Source organism: Bombus fervidus, chromosome 1 (genome assembly GCF_041682495.2).
Source record: "Bombus fervidus isolate BK054 chromosome 1, iyBomFerv1, whole genome shotgun sequence".
Taxonomy (NCBI): domain Eukaryota; kingdom Metazoa; phylum Arthropoda; class Insecta; order Hymenoptera; family Apidae; genus Bombus; species Bombus fervidus.
Window position 1 is genome coordinate 26,069,477 of NC_091517.1, and position 26,318 is coordinate 26,095,794.

The 26,318-nt window shown below is 44.0% G+C and overlaps 1 protein-coding gene across 8 annotated transcripts in view; it reads right to left on the reverse strand.

Annotated features, from left to right (window-relative positions):
• LOC139991296 (uncharacterized) overlaps positions 1 to 26,318 on the reverse strand; it is a 182,566-nt gene that overhangs the window by 96,428 nt on the left and 59,820 nt on the right. Inside the window, exons 1-2 of one of the 8 annotated variants that reach the window (XM_072011284.1) lie at positions 11,616 to 11,974; positions 2,247 to 2,507 (exon numbers count right to left, since the gene is read on the reverse strand). The exons of 6 other annotated variants lie outside the window; for them this stretch is intronic. In XM_072011284.1, coding sequence (XP_071867385.1) covers positions 2,247 to 2,278 — 32 coding nt within the window. In that variant the 5' untranslated portion in view covers positions 2,279 to 2,507; positions 11,616 to 11,974. Of the gene's footprint in view, positions 1 to 2,246; positions 2,510 to 11,615; positions 11,975 to 26,318 lie in introns of those variants that run through there. One more of the 8 variants, XM_072011293.1, reaches the window with a different exon arrangement.

Here is a 26,318-nt window from a genome sequence, read left to right on the forward strand (position 1 = left end):
ACTTATTTATAATTAGCTTTACAATGTTTGGGAAATCATCGGCATACGCGATAAGATCGAAGCAGAAAACGCTTCGACATCCACCTTTGAACGTGTGTCGCTCGGCGTTCAAATTTGAACACGATTTTCAACAGAAAGCACGAGTTACGAGAAACGCTGGCAAATCGAGTGCCTCTTTCGTTCTTGACTTTTCGATGCATGATTCGAGCAAACGCAGAAAATATTAAATTCCCCCGTAAATGACCAACGGAATGTAGATTGAAATGTTTCGCGAAGCTTCCAGATGAAATGCTGCGCGTGTTAGAAATTTATTCGGAAAAATGTGCTCCCCTGGCCGTACGCACGATCCCTCTTTGTCACGTCGAACTTTTCTTCTTCGAAACAACGAATACCAATACCAACGCGGAGCAGCGGCGAGAGAACGGGAATGAAAGAGAGGCATGAGTGCAGTCTTCGTATCGCCTGCCATTATCGATTGTCTCTGTAAAGAGGAAGGTCGATTCGAAAGGTATCCTCCTGCCGATCAACCGAAAGAAATATCGAAGCGACGAACGTATCGACCCAGCCCGCGTTCCTCTCAGAGACCACGACGATTTTCGACGCGATTGCGAACAACGATGCCAGCGATGAAACAGATCGAAGGGAAAATGCAAATGAAACCTAGAAAGTATAAAACTCTCTTCATTATAGTTATTGTCGCTGTGAAAGCTGATCGATCGTTTGGTTAGTTGTAAAAATTACGCGAGATTCGCGTGTCAGTTTTACTATTCGATTCGCACGCATTTTACGAGTCTTTAAAAATAATACCAAGTTGATTATCGGCTAGCTGGTATCGTTGACCATCGTCCAAACTCAATATCGTAACACTAAAAAATTGAAGCTACGAAATATCGTGGCACAACTTTTTTGTACATCTCGGCAGAGTAAATTGATACAGGCGACACGGAGCATAAAATTTTAAATGTCGTAAATTTTTATTTCCAATATTTTTTATGTAATGTTACACGCGTTAAACGCATACGCGACCTCTGTAACGAGTTGGTCACTTTAAAAAAAAAAATTCGAATCAGAATTTACGGTTTTGAACGTTATAAAATCGAATGAAATTTATTGCGTGATTAAAAAAGGGGAAATAACTTATTAAAATAACTTATTAAACGCCGATATATTTACTTCGCGAAAAGTAAATTTCTTCCTCGATCGCTTCTCCTTTCGAACGATCTAATCGCAGTGTCTCGAGGAATTCTCAAAATAAAGTTACTCGACTCGATTTAAAGTCTAAAGCTACACCTCGGTTTGCTACTGATATTTCGCATCATCTTTGCTTATCTTCCAGCAACTCGGGAACTTTCGTGCAATTTCAATGCTAGAAATATATTTAATATTTTAGAAAACGTTCAATCGGCTAATCGATTCGAGGAGTTCGTTCGCCTTAGCCCCATCGACCTTACACGGCAATGACAGATACGTATAATTTGGCAAATCGTTTAGCATTTGGAAAACATCATTCGGAATAGCTTTTAAACTAGTTATAAATCCGTAGACCTGATTCGAAACAGACATTTCGAATGAAATTAGCAAAGTTCGGGGCCGAGATTGTACGGCATCCGCTCCAGTGATTCTATTATTAACTGTTGCGTGAATTAGTCGCGGCGTTCTATACAATTTCGCGGCATTGTACACATCGTGACTCACCGGGCCACGCGTACTGCCTCCATCGTAGATTGTAGCCTGTTCGCTACTTAAAATTATAGCTTAAAATTATAGTTTGGAACGCTGTAGCTCGGGAAGGAAGAAACCAAGAATTCGTAAAGAGAGGAAAGGTATTTATACAGACGCGAATCGCGCATTTGGCGAATCGTCGCCGTTTCCGTTTCACAGCCCGGTGTAACTGGTTGCAAATATTTGACCGACTCTCGTCGGCAAACGATCCTGGGTTACAACGGAATTGAAATTGCAGGCTCCTGCCGATAGAGGAGAGGATCGTTCGATTTCGGGTCAATATTTCGTTGACAAACATAGTAGGATCTTGACGAGGGACAAAAACGCGTCTCTTCTCTTCGCCTAACTCGGAAATCTGGCTTTATTCGATCAGGGATGGATCGTAATATGTAATAATAATGGGATAGAAGGACTATTTTTCGTCGCCATTCGTAAAAGTAAATATAAAAATGCAGAAAGGCCGTTAATTACAAAGTTGAAATGGCTTAACTACGACTAATATTCAATGGAAAAGAGCATCTTACCAGTCGAAGAAGTTCCACAGGCACGTGAACATGATGGCGATACGTCTGACACATCGAACGAAGCTCACGGCACACGACGATTCACTCGCGTCGATTATCACACGACCCCGGATTGTCTTTCGTTACATTTTCGCACCAAACTACGCCTGAATCGCGTATTCGTTTATGAATTTCGCGGCTTGTCGCCAAGTTTTCTCATTATATACGTTATAGACAATCTTCTCGGTGAATAGGAACTCTGCCGTGTCATTTGCACAAATTCTACGTGCAAAACTAAACTGTTAGATGCCACACGCCTAATTCTGCCTACGCCCTTTTGAGATGAACATCTTTGTTTCATTGAAGTACCCTCGGTGTCTTGGAAAAGTGCAAACATTTTCTGCTACGGTTTGTCTCTGTATCGATTAAAATAGGAATAGTAGACCGTTCTCGAACAGTGACAAGTGATAATCGAAAATGACTCGAATTAATTTTGTTTTAGCAAATAATTTTAAACGAACATTACAAAGCCTTAAAATTACAAAATTACAAAGATTATAATCTCAACTATAAATTCAACTAGTATCGCGACATATCCACCAACGAAAATAAAAATCGAACACATATATTCGCAATTAGTAGTCTCGAATTTCTATATATCAAAATCAAGCGCACCGAGGGAACATCTGTTCCTCGCGAAAATGGATTTTCGGTTCGTTTTTCGTACGAAACAGCCTCGAAATTCTTTCAAAGTCGGTACGTTCGACCTAAGGGATTCGAGCATTTGAAAAGAAAGGATATCCCAATCAGTTTCCTGTAGACGAAGTCGCTAAATATCGAGAAAATTACTTTGAACCGAGGCTGTTTGTTAGACGAATCGGCGATCGTATTTCTTCCTTTCTCCGCGACGACGAGGCTTGGCAATTGGTGGGTTAATTTAAAAGAAAGAATCGTAAATTAATCCTCCGCCTTTTCTCACCGCGAAATATGTAATCTCGCAACAACATAAACAGACGGTAGAAAATTTCATACGCAGTTCCGCGCCTCCAAGGCTTTATTAGCTTTTCACGAGTTCGCGTTACATTCTCGCGACGCAATTTAAAGCTCGTTTTTTCTTCTCCTTCTCCCGCCCTTTCTCCTCGTTTCTTTCTCCTCGTTTCTTTCTCCTCGTTTCTTTCTCCTCGAGCACAAAAGAAACTCCCACCGGTGAATCCTCGACGCGGTACATAGCTCGCCGCTTGTTCGTATATAACAAACTTATATCCACGCAACCTTTCTACACGGTGACCTTTTTTCCTCTCACCGATACATTCTTGCGTGACATATCGTTAAACGAACCTCTTAAGTAGTACGTTCAACGAATTAAATTTCACGGGCAACGGTAAGTGGTACTAAAGTCTATTGTTACGAACTTTTTCGTAACATTTGTATAAAACGCAAAACGGTAGCAAACCATTCTCTATATTCTTTGCGTATAAAAATAAAATTGTAGATAGAGCGGTAAAGCACGCGATAATAAATTAGAAGAAAAAATCCAATCGGTTTGGAACCGTATAACCGGTAGAGGGAAAGTCCCGTCGCAAATATGCCATTACAACTATTTCGTCGAGATAAAACGTTTTGCGATACTTCAGCGGAATACGATATGCAAATTCCAGACACGTTCATTTGTAGAACAACGCGCGAACGTACAAAGTGCATACGAAACGCGTGTAACTATAGAATCATGCTGAAACACGCAGCTTTATCCACAAGAAAATCGCGTAATGTATTTAAAAACAGACAAAATAAGATCGAAAAGTGCATCGTTCCGTTAAACGCGGGTTTAAAAACGGTTAAACTAAACGCGACTACGGACGAACCAAGTCGCAAATTAGACGGCGACGAATTGTGTGAAAGTTCTGAAAGGTGTGCAATTATTCGCGCAATATGAAACGAGAGAAAGGGCAAGCACGGAAAAACTAAAATTAAAAAAAATAAAAGCTGAAGATGGAAATGGAAAGTGGAAAAAGTAGAATTCGTTACATTTCGCCGTTTGTTTTTCTCTCTTTTTAGAAAACTTTCGAAATGAATTTGAAATATCCGTTCTTTTTTTTTTTTTTTTTATATCGCCGATTATTTGCGGTAATCGTGAAAAATAAAATTTTTATCGTGCGAACAAAGACGATTTTAAATCTATTTCTCCGTAGTTCGTTATCCAAATCTAATTTTCTGACTATGCTTTAAAGTTTCCTAATATCGAAACGTTCAGCTCGAAGGAGAAATAAAACATAAGGAATATTTTCATTTACAAACAACGACGTTTCTAAAAACGAGTACTCTTGGATCGAATTGCCGCTTTCACGAGGAAAAGCGTTTCAGCGAGTAAATAAGAGGAGTTAATGCCTCGAGTATCAGCGTAATTGGACAATTAAGAACAGGTAAAAGGAAAATCCAATAGAGGAAAGTATAATGCGAATGACAGGAACGAAACGCTCCTGATTTTTTGTCGTTTCTCTTTCTCTCTGTACGAATACAACATCGTCGAAATAGTACTAAAGCTCCTATTGCTAGCGTTGTTACCGCGTCGTGTCACGTTCTGCGAACAAAAAGGAGAAAACCGACACGATGACCAATTCGACGCGACGGTAGTCGAACGTAAAAGAAGTTGAAATATAATTCGAGCGTTTGCAAACTGTCTAATTTGCGAAATTTACATTATACGTTCGTATAACAAGCTATACTAGCGTGCAAGCACAAGTTCGTTTTCCGCGTAACCACTGTCATTGTTGGAGTAATAGATGATCACGCAATTTTCGATATGTGGAAACCAAGAAGAATCTGGTGTAATTATTTTCAAAAATTTGCTCGTAAAATATCATTGCTGCAGAGAGCAGTCAAAACGTTTTTCCGCGTCCCTCTCGTTTCTCGCATCTTGCGGCAATATGCTCGACGAGCGAATGCGTTGGAACAGCTGTTACGCGGGGAAATACGGTTGGTTTTAAAAAGCGGTGCGAACCCGCGGCACAAAAGCAGCACGACGAGGAAACACCGCGAGAACAATGTGCCACGGCGCGGCGTGGCCGGAGAATCGGCAAGGTCAGTGACGTAACGCCAACATCTCGCGCCCCCGGCTACCGCGACCTCTTTTTAATTCACCGACCGCACTATGGAGCGCGTGCCACGATTAGCCGCCCGTTCGTTCGACGATGTCGACGCCGACAGAGAACCTGGTTGAAAGAAAGGGAGAGACGGTGGTAGCAAGGGTGCTGAGTCGGATGAATAGAAACGAGGGGTGGGCGATTCGATATTTGCGGAGCCGGTATAAAATAGCGACGTAAGAACGACGCTGATTGAACGGCCAGATCGTTCGAGCCGGCTGACACGGTTCTATTTCCTCTGTTTACAAATTTTACGAAGATCTTTCAAAGCCACTTCCAAGAGATAGAAGGTTTCTCGCTCGTAAAAGATCTAGTTCTTCCCACGAGAAGGAAAGTTTTTGATTTTCCGGCTACTTTATCGACGGAATACGTTGTCGAGTTTTCGAGCTCCGTATCGTAGAACTCGTCGAGATTTGCAGAGATTCTTGAGAAGAAGAAGCTAGGTAAAGATAAAGCATCGAATAAAGAGCAGCGAGAAACAAGGTCAACCATCATTCAACGAAGGCACATGTGTGACAAAATAAAATAAACCTTGCGACGAGTCCGGAAGGGTCTTCCAGTTCTGGAGAAGAAACGAAGGTGTTGCAAGTATCCAAAATTGAAAATACTCTCGAGAAACTTGGAGAACGAGTAACACGGCGGAAACCATCGTGAGACTAATGTGGTCTGGTGGTGAAACAAATATGCGCGACACCCAAAAACCTGGAAGATCGAAGAAATGTCAAGGTTCGACAAGATTAACCTTCTCGATTTTTCCAATCGGGAAACTCGAGATTAGCTATTGCCAGGCTGTCGCGTGCTACGAAAAAATCGTGCACTCTCGTACATCTTTCACGAATTTTTCGAATTAACCTGGCCTGGTTCCGAGTTGGGAGCTTGAATATTTTATCTGCTTATTTTCGACGCGCGACATCCCTGAACTTGTCCGGCCTTCTTCGCTGTCCTTGGCCTTTCTGGTCTGCTGCATTTTGCAAAAGCCACTGCCTCCTTTCGCGCTTGCATCACGCAGCGATTCCCACCAAATTTACTTCGATCGTTTCTACCGTGAATTTTTATTTACAAAGCTGGCTACAATTCGTCCAGCGTAACGTCCCTTGTCTGCAGTTTCTTTTACCCTTGAATTAGTTCGTCGAAGTTTATTTGCTAGATGCTTTAGAAATCATGCTTCATATTCAAATTATATTCTTTCCTTATTTGAATATTTGAAGGAAAGTTTTTGATCGTATTTTACACCGAATGAACGTAACATCATTTCGCAATTTAAAAATCAGATCTCTCGAATCCAGCATCGTTTCGATATGCCGAATCGGATGTAAATAAACGTTTACCCACCTAACAACGGTACGTCTGGTCCCCGCCATGTTCTACTCTCGATCCCGCTACCAGAGCTCTGTAATCCTTCCACACAGGGGAAAAACTCTCGTTTTGTAAAGATTTTCTAGCCTCAAAATATGCGATACTGTGCAGAACATTCGTGATAGTATTGTCTGACTGACGTTCGAATATATCGATCCACACAAAAATATCAAATTTTGTAAACATAATATGTATATACACCGTATAATATATACTGTAATTTTGTACACTCCGTAAAAATGATCTTATCCAGGGTAACTGTAAGATATCACGGTTTACGCGTTTCCTTTTGCGATTTTCCAGTAAAACACATCGAGCATCGTCAAAAAGTTCAAAGTTGTAAAAATGTGAAAACCATTCGTCTGGATTCCATATTAACGAGGGAATCGATCGCTGAAAGGTAGCGGACGAGTCGCATCGGAAAAACGAATGCCGAATAGCGAGGAAAAAAGAGGACTGCTTGTATTTGCGTTTATCCCGTATGGACACGCTTTCTGCATTGCTAACTTCCTTCTGTGCTAGAATCATGCTTTCCAACCCTTTTACCGTGAAATCCATTTCGGATCGTAGGAACAACGCTAGCGCGAAGAAAAAAAATTCCGCTCTTCGGTGCTCGCGAAAGTCTGGCCGCACCGCGTACATTTGCCTTTTAAACGGGAGTTTACTTTAAACGTTAATCAATTGCCGTGAATTCGACCGATAATCGATGCAAAAAAGTTATTGTTTTCCGACTAATCCGCTCTCTGTATGCCCATTTGTCCATAATAAATCGATGAGGTAAACGGTATTTTCTTCTTTCTTTAGCGCCGTACTTTTTCGGCGTAGCGGATGCAAACTTGTAACAAGATAGTCGATCAATCGCAAGAAGATTTGCGATAAAAGTCGAATTAATTCACAATGTATTGTGATACGTATTGCGCTTTTCGCATGTACATGCCACTTTACCTTCGACGATATGCGTATAGCAAATGTCTTAGACTACATGTGCGCTTATCGAGATAGATAATTTTTTTCTCTCGAGGAGAGAAATAATTCTTTAAAAAATTCAAGGAACTAACGCTAGAGCACCGTGTGAGAGAATTTTTCGGAATGAACGTGGTAGGCTATAAAGATTCATAAGACACGTGCGTCGGAAAAGCTGAATGAAGCCTAGAGAGTACGTAAGTACACGTGTGTGAGCTCGAGTATGAGGGCGAGTCCTCTTAAGCCAGAGCCATGCGTGAAGAATGAAAATTTACAGCGACACTCTAAACTCTAGACCATAGATTAGGCTTTAGAGTGTAGAGTCTGGATAGTGCACTTTGCGAAAGAACATTAGCTAAAAGTACGAGTTTAGAAGACTACGTACATAATAAGACGTATATTATTAGCTATGGCTCGATAGTGTCTAGACACCTGCTTTTTGTGCGCTGCGCGAAGCTATCGAGAACGCGATGAACAATAATATCATCGTCAACGCTGTTAAAAGCCCGATTTAAATCGTTCGAAAGTATCTCTAATCGTACTAATTGTAGATCGAATTTGCGATCAGTTGCGGCGTATCCCAAATTTTCGCATTGCGTATTGAGCGGTATTTGATATGTAAATAGCACAAATGCGATAGAAATACCGTAACGGTAAACGATAAATTATTTCATCGCAACAACGATTTATTTTAAAATTGCGAGATCTCGAGTCTGGACACACCCGACTCTGCATAGGGGGCAAGCAAGCATATCGCGGTGATCCCTGTGACTGGCCGTCCGCACCAAGACACGACATTTCCCAAATATCACAGGAGGAAAATGCAGCGACGAGCGAAGCAGCGCAGCGTGCTTATTTACGATAGCAGTGCTTAACCTTCGTCTCCGGTCGTTCCCCTTCGCCCATTTTCCCTTCCTTGCTTATCTTTTCGCCGACTAATTCGCGCACAAAGCCTAATCTCCGCGCTGTGCTGCGATGGCACACGTCAGGCGAATCACCGAATGCACGAACCACGTCGGCTGATACGGCAAGTCAAGTTTATATGTACTCGTGGTATACGCCAGAATTTTGTTATCGTCGTTATATTTTCTGCTAGTGAAACTACGACTGAGAGTAAAGGTTCCGAAGGGACGCTGCCCGCGTGAACGTCCGTGTCGTTGGATCGCTGAAAAAATACGCCAAGTCTTTCACGAGTGAAACTTACGTACGCACCGATGAATACAGTCATCGATGGATCAAACTATAGCGAACTTTTAATTGGTATCAGCCCTCGTAAGAGTGGATCAACTAGAACGGTGATTTTCAGATACTTTCAGCAATTTTGCGAGAAAACGTGTTTAATAATCTGTACTACGTTCTATACTACAAGTAACGAGGATGAAAAATGTTAAGAAATTTTCAAATCGCAAACAAAACGTATGTATAAAATGAGAAACACGTAGAAAATGGAAATATCATTAATGTACGAATGGCGCATAGTCTACAGGCTGTTAAAAAATTGTTGCAGCGTTTGCAAAACACGTACGTACGTGGACGCCTAGAAAGAGGCGAGCGTAACGCGCATTGTTTTTTTACTAAATTTACGTGAGTTTACGGCAAGCTTTACACAAATATCGAGATGTGTGCAAAGACTCGGAAGAGAACTTTAAAAGCGCATTTTTGACTTGTATCGTTTCGCAAACGAATTAAAAAATTAATAGGAAAGCTAAAGAAGGAAGATTTGTCCAATGAGTTTACAAACTGTCGATCTTGATCAATTCGCTATTATCTGAAATTTAAAGGATCTGAGAAAAGGAACCGAGCACGAAAATTGCAGAAATCGGAGCAAACGCGGAGTTTCGTGATCTATTACCCTTTGAAACGGTGTAAAATAGCAACATTATTATTTATTATTTATTATTAATTAAATAACTTCGAACGAGGATGTTCAGTTACGTGATTCGCGATCGATAAAACGGAACTTTTGAGACTTTCCGCAAAACATGTATTAAATATTAAACATGTTAAAAAACGAAAGTACGATATATTTTAGGAACCTTCTCGAACGATTCTACAGGAAGATTAAAAAGACGACCGCTGAACATTCTCGAGAATGACAACTTGCATACGTTTGTTCGACCTGTTACTGGCTCGAGGAGTTCATTGATTCGACGAGTTTTCTCGTGCTACGGAAGTCGTCTCCGCCTGGGCTTCGCGGATCTTGACCCCTGCACTTTCCTACCTCCATGAAATTAAAGGGAATCAAACCAGCAAGGTTCTTCCTTCTACTCGCATTGCCACTCGTACAAAGTTCCATTAATTTCGACAGGCTAGTTAAATTCAACGGAAGGAACTGTGAAAGTTAGGTACACGATTCTCGACAAAAATTGACGCTGGAATCGAATAGAACGCTTCCAATATGCCAATTGAGAATTAACCCTCGGTAGTATATCTTCCGGATATCCGCTCGCTATTCTATTATACCACGTTACCAGCTGCGATATCGCGGAAATGCTAAAATAGAACTGATTACGAAGTAAAATAATCTTATTACTACTACATATACCTTACTGTTATATTTATATACCTATCGATTTCATATTTCAAGGCGCAATATTCGAAGAATACGAAGGAACTGTACTCCATAGAATTTGAAAGCCAACTACGATCATTACGGAAATCGTACTTGGTGTTTTACTTCCCGTTACATTTTATTTAGAAATCGAACGAAGAATGACTTTTTAGCGGAAAAGACGATGTAAACGATGTACTTGCTACCGTGAAAGAAAATTAGTGACAGAGACCGTCGCTCGAATGATATTAAGCCAAGTACGAGAACATTAAAGCTTTCATCGAATGCGAAAATTACTCGACCTTTCGCAAATCCTGTTTGCCTCGAGCGTAATTTCGTTATCTCAAATTGCCTCGCAACAAGTTAACGAAAGACAAAATCGGGTCGTCGTTCCTCGTTTAACCTACCTACCCTTTGAAGTTTCCTTAACGGGAGTACGGACATCGATAGAAATTGAATCGCCGCGCGTTGAACAGGAGAAGCGGCCGGGACTCGCGGAAACGAGGCGTCGCGTCGCGTCTCGTCGCGTCAAAAAGTCAAGGTCGGCCCTCTTTCGTTCTAATTGCCTTGCCCGCCGAACAGACCGTCGACGACGACTACGGAAAGCAGAAAGAGAATTATCGTAGAGCGTAATCCGCGGATGTTCGTTCGCTTTTTTTGGCGGAAACAAAACTACGGGAAAATCTACGCTCTCTTGGACGCGATAATAGCGCGCGATACGCTACCGTTCCGCGTGCAGCGATCCGCATTGAGCGATAAAGTACCACGATCTTCCATCCACGGTTTTCACAGAAAAACCACCCACGAAAACAACAAAACGTATTTTTATAGGAAAAATTCCTGCACGCTTGATGAAAACGATCCTGATAAATATCGCGGATAATCGATACTTGAATAATTGCGTAACGCGGACAGAACGACGTACGCATATGTTTACCAAAACCCTCCTGTTCATTTCCATTTCCATCGGAATCGCATTCTCTCTGTCTTCGAAACGCCTTACATAATTCACTTCTCGTTATCTTGCTATCGTTTCACCCTATCGACATCTCGAACCATAGCTTCCAAGGTATTGGCGCAATGCACAAGGTATTCGATGCAGGCGAACAACAACTTTCGAGCGTAGGTAAAACGCGACGGCGTAGCCGGCCTGCGTAATTCCCGGCAGAAGCCCCGGTGCCGTTACGTAAAGCTCGTGGCTGGCTCGACTTCGAAGGGCGAGCGCAGCGAGGACGCGCCATCCATCGTGCTCGACCGAAAATCCATTTTCGTCTTCGACGAAACGCCACTCTCGATCCCGCGCACTTTCTATCATCGAACCTGGCTCGTCGAGACAAACCATCCTTCCGTGAAAGGACTAGCCTCGATGCGATCGCTTACCGCGGCGTGACAGAGCTAACGAGTAGCATTTTCCGCGGTGCACGTGAAATGTCGCGAGAGAAGTCGACCGTCGATAATGCCCAGGAGGCCGTTGCTCGCAGGAATCGCGATTAATTATCAAAAACAATCGATCAGCCCGACGGAACACCGGCTTCTCGTAGCATCGTCGCGACGTGCATCGTCGACACCCCTTCGCGTCGCGTAAAAGTAAAGCAACACCGCGTTCGTCACGGAGGAAACGAGCGACCGGAAACACTGTCGAAAGCCGCGTACGAGAGAAACACTGACAGCACGAACGATGCACCGGAGAGCCGCGAGAGAGCGATCGAGGATGCGAACGAGAAGCCGGGCTGTTGGCCGACTCGTAACGCGGCGACGGCACAACTGGCATGCGCCTTTTCCACCCTCCTTTCACCCTCCTTTCACCCTGCCGGCTGTCTCGCCCCTCGCGCCGTCCTCGCCCCGCGCTTCTAGCCCGTAGCCTCGGCCAACCTGGCCCGGCCTCTGCCGGCGCATCATCCCCTCGCCTCCGCCCTTCAATTTTCCACAGCGCATTGTCCTTACCATGCAGGGAGAGAGAAAGAGAGAGAGAGGGGGGTATGTTCTCTCCTTTGGAATTGACCAGATTCACGAACTGATGTCGACTGAACCTACCGGAATCGATGACTAGCGATTTGTTCACAATTTTACGAGAGGCCCGTACAGAAAAAGTTCGACTTTCGATGCATTCCTTCGTTCTTTTATACTTTATACGAGGAAAATAAACATTCCGGTAAAAACGTTTGAAAGCAATAATCGTTATCAAATAAAATACACTGCGTTACAAAATTGAAGAATCGCTAAATTTCGAGCGAAAACATCGTCGATATTCGAACTTGGCGAAAAAAAATCTATCACCGGTCTATCTGGGTTCGTTTCAAAAAATAATGCCTCTATTTTAACGCCCTTGTATTTATCTTTCTCAAAGATCCCTTTCCGTTACAAACTGATTGACAAAGCAAAGTTGCCTTTTTTCTTTTAGAATTTTACAAATTCAAACGACCGTACGGAGTTAACGAAATTTTGTTCGGAATTAGTTTTAAGACGATTTTGTAAAACGAGTTCTCCGCTTTTCCGGACAAAATCTATCGATCTTTTATTTTTATGGCATAGATTAAGTTTTACGTTAGGAATCTTTAATCAGTACTTCCAGGAACGAATCTCGACGTTTCTCAGACCGAGAGTCTCGATACGTATAACGTTTTAAATTTTCTCAAAGTTTAGAAAAGGACGCGGATTACGCAAGACAAATTCTGTTTCCTGTATAAAAGCATAAAACTGTAACAACGTAAACCAATTGAAAGTTTGGACGTCGCGTTCGAGGCCGTCGGTCTCGCAAGCGCCGACTTAAAAATTAAGCGTAAAAACAGCAAAACCTTCCCCGCTTGGGGGTGAAAGTTTCCGACAACTCGTACTATCTAATCGAAAGACTATTTCTATTACCGCCACACGTTGCGCATCAATTGCGTATTTTCTGCGTGTCATAGCGGCGTAAAGAAGAAACGTTTAACGTTTTTAAAAATTCAGAGTACATATCTCTGACCATTAAGTCCATACCGCGCGTGTGTGTATACTATTTTCTTAAATGCGTCGTTTCAAATGACTTCCATCGTTACGAATTTGACAAAGTTAAACCAAAGGTACGATTAAGTAGAAAATTAAATCTTTGTTCGTTATTTGTGATTGTGCGAATGGCCGTACGACGGAGTGACTGGTCCGCGGGTGCGGCTTGCATCGTACACGACGAACGATCGAAGACCAAGCAAATGCATTTATGGCAGAGTATTGCAGTTGCGACGTTGAGAGGAAAAACAAAACGAATGTGTGAAATGTTTAAGGGTGTGATACGATCGGGAAGAGTTACCGTCGGTTGGTTCGTTAAATGCAAAATTATTGCGTTATAAAGAAATATAGAAATCTACGTATATATTTGTTTATTCATTTGTGAATGCAAGATTCACTGTCTCTACGGTAATATCCATGTCAAATGAAAAGAAGGTCGAGCGATGCAAAAACAACGGATTAATCACGGTCGTTGAAATAAAGAGCACGACCTTCGCTTCGACGTTCCACGGCTCGTTGGTAATTCGTCTAATCGCGAGATTCGCGATCAACGTTACCACGATCGTCCCCGTTGAACGAATGCCAACGCCGTGCCGTCTCGCGTCCGTTTTATTATCGTTACCTCGACGTGCGTCGGAGAGAAGTCCACATCGGTGGACATTAAAGAAGATCTACCGAGGGAACGACTTTCTTCCCCTCGGCGCGCTATCGCATCCCCGAACCTAGGTCGTTCGATCGACCTCGCTCGTCGAGCATGAACCGGCAGCCATGAATGAACAGCTGACGACAGGTTTCACGCTGGGCGTACGCACGCGAACGCATCGCTCGTTGAATTCCACCGTATTTAGTACATCCTATATAAAATTATATTATCGTTGGAAAAATTATTGCACGTTCCGTAATAAGTAGAACGTATTTAAAATAAATCGGACAAAAGGTACGTGGTGCGTTCATTCTCCTTTAGGATCCTTCTTTCTCGCACTCCGCGCAGTTGTCTAGCTCTGATTTTTACACGACCGTTATTATCGTGTAAAGTACGCCGAACGAAGCTTGATTTCTGTTTCGAGACAGTAGGGTCGATATTCTTAACGGAAATCTGGGTAAACAGGCGTAATGGATAGAATGAAAAGTCGGTCGGTAGGATGGTCCTTGGATGTTCGCGCATTAACCTACTAAGGTTTGCGTGCCCTCCTTCTAAGATAAACCAGAAACTTCCTTTTCGGTGATATACGTCCTTCGCCTACCGAGTGCATTTCGATGAAAAATATATTCCACGCGCATCCATAAGCATCACGCTCGACAGAAAGCTTGAAAATAGAGCAAAAAGTCTTTAAACGTAGCTTCCGAATCGATTGAATTACTTTCATTTCATTTTATCTTCGGAACGCGAGATTTGCGGGATAAAATTACAAGATGTACGAAAGGAACGCTTTAATTAGAATCTGGAAAGATTCTGGCATTTTACGAAGATCGTACCCGTCAGCGACGCTTCAAAAAAAACGAGGAAAAAGTCAGTCGACGTTCGTCAATGTCCCGGAAGAGGCTCGTCCGAGTCAGAGTAAAATATAAGAAGCTTTTATATTTGGTCAGCTTCCAACTGCGATCATCCGCTCGCGGACAGATTACAGTGGCCTACTAAACAACCGGCAATTTATAATCGCGCGTCTTGATCGATCGTTCGCGCGAACTTTTCTTGTTTCTCTCCTTGGAATCTCGTGGTTATCGTTCGGGCGACCTCAATACCGGCGCAGCGTCCCGATTTTCTCGGGAACAGCGTAACGAAAAAGATAGATACGTTCGGAGGGAACGGGACTTTTTCGCTCTTCGATGGCTGTCGCGAACGAAGCTTTTATCAGCTGGTCGAAGACGGTCAGTTTGTAACGTGTTCTTTGCATGCGATCGAATCTATGAATCTTCTACGCTATATCGTATGGTACGCGGTTAAAATAATAAACTACGATGCAGCGAACAGAGAAATTTATAAAAAGAGGACGTATTTGAAAAGCTGTATGTACGACTTATTATCGTAGAATATTTTTGCGCGCTGAACTAGATGGAAGAATAAGAAAACATCTCGATGGAATAAAGCGCAACTATGAAAAGCTCCGAGTATATTATCCTCCCTATTCGCAAATGGAAAATTTTATATTTACGCGTTGTAAGCATAGAACATTTTAAAGAATCCAACGTAGATTTAAACAATGGCGTTTCGTTGCACAACGATTTTCACGTTACGCTCGACCAACATTGCGTTAAAAAGTCAAACTCGATCAGCCGGAGACTACCAACTTACGAATCGACTGATTAATAGATTTCTGGACGGGTAATTTTTTCCCCGGTTACGGTTTCCGTGTTAACAGTCTAAACGGAAACACGGTCGTGACAGAGCAAGCGTCGGCAAATATTTAAGAAAATAGATGAAAAACGAAAGGGATAACGAGACGTTGAACGAGCGAATCCTATTGAAAAATTACGAGAAAACGATGTAATTGAGAGAAAGGCATCAGAGACGAGATTCCATTATAGCCTACATTTTGCTACGAGCGTCCTATTGTGAGCGTCAGTTCGAACAATTTAAATTATTATTTTCGTTCGTTGAAGTATCGTATCCGCTGAATCGATGTGACAACACTGAAATTAGGATATGTAATTTTTTGTTCGAACATCGTGATTAAGATCTCAACTTGATCGATCAATGCGCAGTGCTGAGCGAGTCAAAACGCATAATTTCGGCATAAAAGAAAATCGCGTTACCGTTTACAAGGTTCGCGGACGTTCTTTCGACAAATTCCTAGCATCCCTTGGTCGAGATCCGTCCACCGGTTAGCTAACGAGATCGATTCAATCCGAATTGCGACGCGGGAAACGGTTCCGCAGGATCGTTATCTTCGCTCGAGCCATTGTCTCGCCAGGAACGACGACGTCGAACATAAAACGATTCGATCGGTCGATCGCTTCGAACAGTTTCGAGTCGCGATCGCGCGAAATAAAGCGTACGAAAGATTCTCAACTGCTTTCGTAGGTTTTTCCACTTTCGTCGACCCTCGAATAGGCTGTTTTTTGCTCTTAAGAATTACAGTTGCAAGAAGCAACCAGAATCGAGTTGATTACGCGATATTTTAAAGAATACGATAAACAGAATCTCGCAGCGCGACGACCAAGGATACGTTAGCGGTATCTTCGTAAACGACGGAAAATTTAATAACAGGGTGAAAAGGTTGAGTATTGAATATTTGAAATTTAATCTGGAATCTGTAATTATCAAAGATATAGAGAGGTTGAGCCAAGTACATTCTTTAGGTGTCGTTATAATCAGTCGGTGTTAGGAAAGAAAGAACGAGACACGTTGAAAAGAAGTTTAATTCGATACTTGGTGTATACCGAGATAAAATTGTTAAATTTTCAAGGCTGCTAGCGTAAACGCTGGACTTTGATCGACTTTCTTCAACTGCGTCAAAATGTCAAATGTTTATGCAGTCAGAACGATGATTCAGACGATATAAAGAGAAAGAAAATATAAGAAGACAAAAAGGCGGACGTTAAACCTACGAATCGTTCGATAACGCTGTTGTGCTTGTAAACATACTGTGTACGTGACAAAATAGTCGCTATACTACGGTTCGTTCAACTGGTCGAGATACCAGCTATAAAGATACGCAGATGATGGTATTTAAACGAGACAGGGGCGTAGGCGTACTTGTTAGATATACGGTACTTACCGCTTTCCGCGCCGACTGACTACGGATTTTCGGGACTGACAGATTCGTTCCTGATGCAAACAAACGACTAGCGTTCGACTATAAGTGCCAGTAGTCAGGCCTGCCACCTCGGTTACGCGCTATGACGCGCAAAGTTCTTTTTATATCCGATATCTCGACTCGTTTAGTTCCCAGTTAATAATAAAGTTCGCAGTGCGCGTTCTAGTCTTGTGTATCAGCGTTGTCCGTCAAAAAATAGAACTTGACTCGTAAGGCGGGTCGTAACGAGTAACTTGCACCGACGGCGTCTCTGATTCTAACAAATAAACCTTTCGGAATAGAAAACTATCTAGACTAGCGTGACAGTGCGTTCCTGTTGTTTCGAAGTTGACGCGCAAATTTTAAACCACCTTACATTTACCGCTTAAGTATCACGTGCCTATCTGATACTACGGAAATCCGGTATGCCCTATCGTACAGGTATTTCTGCTTGTTGTTCTTTGAGAAATAATTTGGGAACTCTGCGATTTCTTTTCGATCTCGACTGAAACGAGAGATTGAAAATAGATCGTCTCGAGATTTTTCTCCGAAAAGTTTAGAAACAGTTTGAAATATGGCGTGGGAAAGTATATCCTAGATAAAATTTCTGCTCGTAGCCGCTCGTAACACGCGATTAATTTTATTCCCGAGAGAACGAAACGTAGTCGTTTCGACGGGAAACTTTCTAAATAATTCTTTTATAACGATATTATCTCGCGTTGACAAAGAACGTTGCAAAGATTCTAGGGAAATCACGTCGCTGTTAAACACCGCACAACGTTACACGCCCTGGGACACGCGAACCCTTGGCAGCCATGGCAATTCGAGCGATTGTCGAAACGAGAGCGAAGCCAGAGCGAAACCACACATCGCCTTGGAAGTCTCCTTGGCAGACGCACGGATTAATCGAATCGTTTGTCGCTAATTAATATCCGATTCCAGGGATCCGGTGCGCGACATCGGCGGCAATTCCCAGGTGAACCGTCGACATCGATCCGCCGTCGCGACGCGTCGCTTCGTTGCAGCATCGTCAACGGGATGCCATTGTCCCGCTACACCGTGTATTCGCACACTGTCGCAATTCCGTTGCATTACTAAGGAAAGCTAGAAACGGAACGCTAAAGGGAAATTAAGAAAATAGAAACTGGAAAACGGACATTGAGGTAAATGTCAGGGGAACGCTACGCGAGTGCCGTTTCAACGTTCGTTCGTCTTCGCGTGCAAGCGCAGGCACACAAATCATTCCACGAAGAAGGAATGACACCGATCTGCCGATGGAAATTACTCTTTACAAGGTCTGAGTCTAGCGTCGCAAAGATCTTTTCAGCTGATCTAATCCGACTAACGTAGTATCTATCTCTGAACCGGTTTTAAAGATGGAAATAAATTCTCCGCGATAGACGTTTCTTCCAAAATTTATTCTTTCGATCACATCGAGATAAAGAGCGTAGACCTTAATCGTTGATACTTTGAGACGTCGCGACGACTCATTAGGAAGATCTACGATCCGCCGTTGGATGCACGTGATTTCCCGCGTACCTATGGCGCGTCTTCTGAACGAGCCTGTCGCGAGATTTACGTTTCTTAAGGATTTAAGTTTCTTTCGCTGGTCGAACCGTTGCTTTCCTCGCGAGTATCGAACGAAGAGCCTGGTAAACGTAAAGAGAAGGGCAGGCGTGCTCTTTCGTGAGAATAAAGAGAGGAACGAAAGGAAAGAAAGAAGGGCGCGGTAGAATAACGAATGTGTCGAAGGAGATTGCGTATACAAGGGTGGTGGGACATAGATAAAAGCGGAAACAGGGGAAAAGAAAAGAGAAAAGGGTGAACGAACGAGGATCGAGAAAGTACACGTTAGCGGACATTGTACGAAAGGACAGATAGCAAATGAGAGAAGGAAAACTGGAGACGAAAAAGAGAAATATTTATAAATATTTTGAGGAAATATTTTCCTGTATATCGAATCTTGAAATAAATATCCGTATATCCTTGGTATCCCTGAAAATCCACCGTTCCTATCGGATACACCTAAAATACGAAAACACACGGTTACGCTTGTAAAGTAAAGAGTAAAAAATGTGCCACGGTACCCCGATCGCTCTGTTGGCTAGAATTCTAGCCTGAATAACGGCGAACCGGATACGGCAAGAAGGGAAAGTAGAACGAATTCGCAAGAGGCTTCGGTAAAGTTTTTCGCGACAGCGGCTATAACCTCGGGAACGTGGAGCAGCTTCCGGCAAAATATCGGGCCAGGGGAGGTAGAAGAAGATCCTCGAGGGGTGACAAGTTGCTTGGGTTCGGTTCGGTGCGCTGTTGCGGTGATGACACACCGAGAAAAGCAACGAACGAACGAGGAAGCGCGACGGAAGAAGGGAATTCGCGCACCGGCTATGGATCCGTTGATGCGCACGTGCCCCTGCACGTGACACGGCTGCATTATGCAAAACTTGGGCGCGCTACGGGGTACGTGTTCGCTTCAGCCAGAAATTACCGGAGAGCCGACTGCTTACGAATAAGCGAATCGATCCATCGTCGAAGATGCAATCGTTAAACAGAGAACGACCGATCTAAATTTTTCAGTCGAAGCGATATGGAAGTCGCACCGCGCTCCACCGCCTCGCACGACGGCACTTTCAGTTTGAAGGAGGAAAGATATTCGAGATGATAGCATGATCAACGAAACCGCTCGAGGATAGCGTCGTGGTTGTCACGGTGATCGATAACGATCAAAGTTTATACTACTCCAACAAGATGGTTCGTCGAATTCGTTTGCCTTATGTCCATCCGTCTTCTTAAATGATCACCTTTTTATCGAAGAATTACGCGTATGTCTCGAAAATGAAGACAATCGTAAAAAAATCGCCAAACTACTTGGATAAACGATGTTGTACTTTGCCATTACGTAACTGGTTGATCTTCGCGGTAGCGTGTTAACAATTACGAGTTCGGATCGAAACTCTCCCATGGCTGTTCATCGGGAGTTTACTTTCATCGACCGCAGGCCAACGAACTTGCGGCGACTCCGACGGCCGATTCATCCTGCAATTATCGTTCGTACGTTCGGAAATCTCGCTGTGCAATTGGCTTCTATACTCGGAGGCTGAATCAGCCGCGAAAGCAAATACTCGCCGGGACTCGAACGTTCCTTCGCCGATTCCATCTTAATACGCAGCTTTCTCCGTGGAATTTGTCAATCATACGTGCGCTCCTGGTATTCCTTCCGTGGAACGATATTCCCTCCCCCCTCCCATGAAAATCAACGATTTGAAGAAAAGTAATACAGCGATTTAGGTGATTAGAGAAGAAACTATTCTTCGTCTTGTGATTTTGTTCGAATTCTTTTCGTTGACATAAATTCTACGCGTAGGAACCTTGAGAAGATAAAACAGGTGAAATCGAAATTAGAACTCTCCCGGAGAAAATAGTTCTTCGGTAGAGGAAGGGGGACGGATAAATTTTCGTTTTCGAAGAAGTACCGTTGTCCCCGTTCTGTAAATAACGGATGGTCGCTGGTAGATCGCGCGTCGAAGGCGTTACATCCTCTCTCCATCCAACTTTTCTATCTTTCCTGCAGTTTTAAGGTGCTTAACTGTTTCTCGGAAATACTTTCATTTCACACGACGAGGTCTCGAGGGAAGCTCGCCACGAGAATGTGTGCAACTTGTTTCTCGCGTTGCTCTCCGGCCAGCCATCTAAATTAAATCGATCGTAACGTCTCGAAATCAACGATACCGCTTGTTCGCAGATTTCGCTCGTCTAGCGATTTTCTCGGTTTCCCGTTGCGGGATTAACTGGAACTGCTTCGTTGTACGTATTTACGATCGTCGATTAAAAACTCACGAATAATCGTGCATCAACGGCGAATACGAAAACGCGACCAAATTACGTGCAACTTTCGAAAACAACCGACCGAATTGGGCTAAACTTTCGACCGTGATTATAAAATTCAATTAACGACGAAAGAACCGCACGCGATTCGACTTTGAAACACGAAATGAAAAAAAGGGAGGCGGGAGACAACGAAAAATTCGAGAAAGGGACATGTCAGATTTAATATCCGAGAATGTTGATAATTGCGATCACGGAACTATCGTTTCGTCGAGGTCGAAAAAAAGGAGACGACCCGACGTTACGCACGGACGAATCGCCGATCGATTATTTTCGAAGGAATAATCGCGGAACGATACCTTTGTCGCGACGCCTGCGCGCTCTGAAGCGCCGTTCGAACGCCGATCTATTTTCAGGGAAAAAGATCGGAGGACTTGCGATTTTTCGAAAAATAATAGCAAATATTAAAATCATGGTAGTGTGAATAACCGCGTTCGACCGTCAAAAGTATCGCAACTTTTTTCGATAAGTTTCTTACGAAGAAAGGTCGTTGGTATTTTATCGCGTGAAAGTTTAAAGCGAGTACATCGTAATTCAAAGTAGATCGACGAATAATAAATGACGGAGCGTATGGTGTTGTTATTTATGCCGTTGATATTATTTGGCTTCCGTTCCAGTCGATCAACGCGAAGATTAAAGCAAAACAACAAGGGATAGGTCTTCGTCGACGGTGTACATGTCCGATCCTTTCGAGTTTAAAGTTTAAACATCCGTAACTCGCGTTCTGCTTAATTACGTGACGCGTCATTTCGGAAACTTAATCCGTCGCGCTTACTTATCCATCCGTAACAAGATTTACAATAAAAATCGAATTACAAAAAATTCCGCGATTGGTACGAGCAACCTCTCACGAAGGATATCCTCGATCCTTGGAGGAGGAAGCAGATTACAAAGGAGAAATTACGCCGTACAGGTAACCGAATCGATCCGAATACACAAGGATAACAATCTTTCGGAATGTAATAACGGATCGCAGCTGGAAATGTAGCGTCCGTCTAGCACAACGGTATTACTTGGACCGGTAACGAAATAACGCTCGACTAGCTGCAATGCGATAGAAACCGGCTCGACCTTCTAAAAGCTTAATCCAGTTGCAGCTACTATCCTTCAATTTCCTGAAAATCGATCGGACTGCCGCGTCGCTATCCTGACCTATCCTCTGAAACGCGATTCTCGCGAGTACGTGCCATAAGTGTATCATCCTCCCCGATGACGTTTCATTCTCGTCTATGTTCCGTTACACCGACATCGCATCCCCCGATCGTTTTAATATTCGCGTTTTCCTCCCTTTCGAGAATTCACGAAAACTTTTTCGGGTCGCGCGAATCTCGCCTCGTTCCCTCCACCCGCGACATCCAGCTTCAGAGATACGGTAGCGGACAAAAGTCTCGATCGTTGGCTATTATCATGGACGGTATTGCGCGTTTGCACAGCTTTCCTTCGTTTACAGATTTTTAAGAAAACTGCGCAATAAATGTTCCCTAGATCCTGCATGAAAGGAAGCAACTCCTTAACGTCGGCTCCTGCCGCTTCAGCGGACACCGGAGGCGTACCGAATCCGCGCTCGATTCACGCTCCACGATCGAAACGAACTCCAAACGAACCAAAGCCACGACCTTTTTACCAACGCTTTCGGCTAAGCGCGCGACAAGTCCGAGTCTTTGTCCGCGCGTGAATTACGTTTTATTTATTCCGTCTGAGAAGAAAACGGCGCACCTGGCACGGTATAATCTTGCGACTGATTCGCGCTTTAAGACATTCGATCTCGGTTCACTGGCGCAAACGATGAAAAGTTACGTCGAGCTAACGCGTTTCGCAGATTTTCCTCGCCACGTCCGTTGGAAAATGTACGAGCCGCGTGAATTTGCAGAATTTCTACCTCATTATTATCGATCGCGCGAGTCACGGTCGGCTGAAGGGAGAGGAACAAGCTCCAGTTGCAAGATTCTAAATCTCTCGATCCCACAGCGGAGGCAACCCTTTTCCATTCTTACTGCTTTATGATGTTCGTCCGAAAACGACGGTCGGGTACACGCCGCTTCCACTTTATTCCGTCGTAAAAAAGCTACGCTCATCCCGGAAGCGTAGTACGCTCGCGTAAGGCGAGTGGTGCACAGTTCAACGTACTCCTCGTTGTCCCATTTATGCCATTTTCCGCCGACTCGCGATCGTCGACGCGTTTACCGTAACAACGATACGCCGTGGAAAATTTGAAAACCCGCTTCCTTTTACGAATCTACCCGTGATCGCCCGATAATTGCGAGTGCGTTCGCAGCAACGTGCAGGATGTTACTTTTTACGATTAAAGTTGCGTTTGTTTAACGGCTGTTTTCGGCATCTAGGTTTACGACCAGCCCAGCTGCATCGAGGATCGCGTTCAGTCCTTTCTCGCTTTCCTCGCTATAGCTTTTCTCCTCCCTTCGTCGCTGATTCTTCGTGTACCGAATTTTTATCAACTGCGTTAGAAAAAGTCCGCGCTACAGTTTGACGGTTCGTACGTCGTTAAAGGTATACATTTTCAAATTACGAAACTTGCTTGGAAGGCGGTCTCGCATCGATCCATTGGCGGAGTTTGAAGCGATACGGAACAAAAGAAAAAAGGGTCGATGGTTTACTTACGGCAGTGTGTACGAGAAAGGGTGGAAGAACGGACGATGGCGGATAACGAAGGCGTTAATCGCGCGTTATCGCTCAGCTAGAGGAAAGTCGAACGACCGATCGGAGGGTGGTGAATGCCGAGAGGGCGTTCGCAGCTTTGTCGCGGATGTTTGAGGAATCGCGCCCCACTGGAGCGGAAATTGACAATTTTCGAACGAAGGGTCGCGTTGTTCTTTTCTTTTCTTCTTCGCTTTACGCAAGGTAACGGAGTAACGGATTTCTCGGTGGAAATAGAGTAGAGGTAACGAGCAGAAATCTCGTGCGTTTCAAAACCGCACGCGTTCCGTTCGAAGCGCAATATCGTAAACGCATCGAACGCTACATCGAAGAAAATTCACTTTGAGAAAAGGAGAATGGTCGCGGCTTGTCGTTAATCGAGACGGAGCGTCCAATTTCCTTCGATTTACAAGGACGAACGGACGCGCGACGACCGACTATAAACAGCCCAATTACGTCTGGCGAACTTTTCGCGTCCGCTTCTTTTCGCTCGACGAAGGAAATTTAAATATCCTGGAACCGAACTAAGCCTCCGAAGAAAGGGAAACGAAGAGGGATTAAAAAGAAAAAAAGGAAAACAGCGTGTCGAACTTCCTAATAGACGGTAACGTTTTTATCGCCGAGCTCCGCGGATTAATTAGAAAAGCGTCCAAGACTTTCAACGGGCGAAACTTGAAACTCGCCGAACCGGAATAGTTGCAGCCAGATTCGCTGCTAAAAACGAAATACGTCGAATGTAAACTTTCGTCGAGTCGATGTTCGCTTCCGATTTCGAGTCGTCGATTCCTCGTTGATCGATTCTAACCGCCGTCGCTGATCGAATTAGTCGTTGATCTTTTTCCTCTGCCTTTTTTTATATTTTTTCTCTCTCTTTCTCTCTGTTTTTATTCGAGAACGGTAACGGACTACCGTTACCCTTTATTCGATCGCGATTCAATTTGATCGAATCGAGCTTTCGTTCTCCCTTTGGTCTCTTTCTACTTCGATGTATATATTCCGCTCGACCGACGCATATATATTATTTCACGCTCGATGGCAACGACGCGATCTATGGAGATTCGTAACGAATCTCGAGCAAAGGTACAACGCGATACACGACCGTGTTGCCGTGATAGCACCGTGGATCGTTAGAACGGCGAACGGTGATTCAGATTCGATTCGCGTAATGGTAGATGTAGCCGAAGCTATAGCGATTCTTGATAGCCACTTACGTAATTGGTAGCTCGATTCACGATCGACTCGACGCGTCTATGGTTTGCCGTAGATTTCAATTCCTCGCTTAATACGAAGCAGACTATACGATAGACACGTCTATGTCGTACACCGTTCCGTGAACGCTGGTTTACGCAAGATTAGCGGTAAGTTTACATAACGATTACGCATTTCTATGTAAAGTATCGCTACGTATGGAATCGTTGTCGAGATGTTCGTCGCGCGACATACGGCGAACCACGCATCGTAGAGCGTACGCCGAACGACGTAACGTACGGTTAGATTGGAACCGTTGCAAGGACATTGGCTATCGGCACTGCATATCGCATGGCGCGACTCGAGCATCGATAGAAAATTAGTCGATCGATAAAACGAACGTATTTCGATGGAACCTGTTTAAGCGCCGGCTATCGGCTTCGTTCAGAGTGAAATTCAAACGTCGGCCCTGGAAGAGCGATTAGAAAGACATCGATCCTGCCGCGAATAACAAATTCGACGGCAACGTCGCTATCGCGAGAGGGTGGTCGGCGTGGAACCTATAATAGAGCCTGTGGTGGGAAGGAATCGATCAAAGCCTGGAACAGCTTGGTACTTCTTCGAACACGGAGTAATGCTTTCGAGGATGTGGTCGTAACGACGCTATCGAACGAAAGGTAAGAAACGCGGATGTATATATCGCCTCGAAGCCCGCCCCCGACAATCGCTCGAACTCGTCGCTCGTAATTACGCGGTCCAGTTTCGATTAAAACCGTTAACGAGTCCGACGGACGAATCGGAGGAAGCTCGTCATAAATTCCCGTTATCGAGCAGGAAAAGCGGGAAAAGACGCTGAGACGGGAAAAAGGAGAGCGACGAAAGCGAGACGGGAAGAGCAAAGAGGCGACAAGGAGTAGAGAGACTCGGAAGTAGGAAGATAAATAGAAAAAGGCCGATTGATTATTTAAATGAGTTGCAGCGGCGCGAAGAAGAAGAGTTGCACGGTGCGGCGATGGGAACGAGAAAAGGAAAAGGAAAAGGAGCGGCAGTCGATAAAGGGAAACGTTTTATCTTCAAGATCGGTGATGGTGGTAGCGCAAGAGGTAGAGCCGACGTACACACCTATCGGACAGCGTTTTCGTAATCCTCGCGAACCTGCAGAAACGTGACCCATGGGTGAGATTTTTGCGCGGGACGGCTACGCTCGTCGGGGATGCCAGATCGAAAGCGAAATGCAAAACGCGAGTTCAGCCTCGTTCGAATACGCTCGTTCGACGAATCGAGGTTAGCCGGGTGCGAGCGCGCGATCAAGATCGGGTCCGTGCGAATTAAAACGTTTTCCGAGACCGATGAGACGATTCCGCGTCTCGTAATTCTCTCCTTTTTCTTTCTTCTCTCGCAAAATACGAAACTCTATCGTATTTAGAGGACCTTTTTTTAGAGGACCGACCGACGCTGTGCATTAATATCGTGCGTTAATATCGTGCGAACGGCTAAATTTGCCGAACGCTCCGATAGGAACGATAAAAGTGTAGCATTCGCTTAACCAAGCAAACACGAGGAAAACGATCTTTTACGGCCGCTAGACTTCCTCCAACGGGATCTTTAGTCGCTAGTCTGCTTTTATCCCACTCGA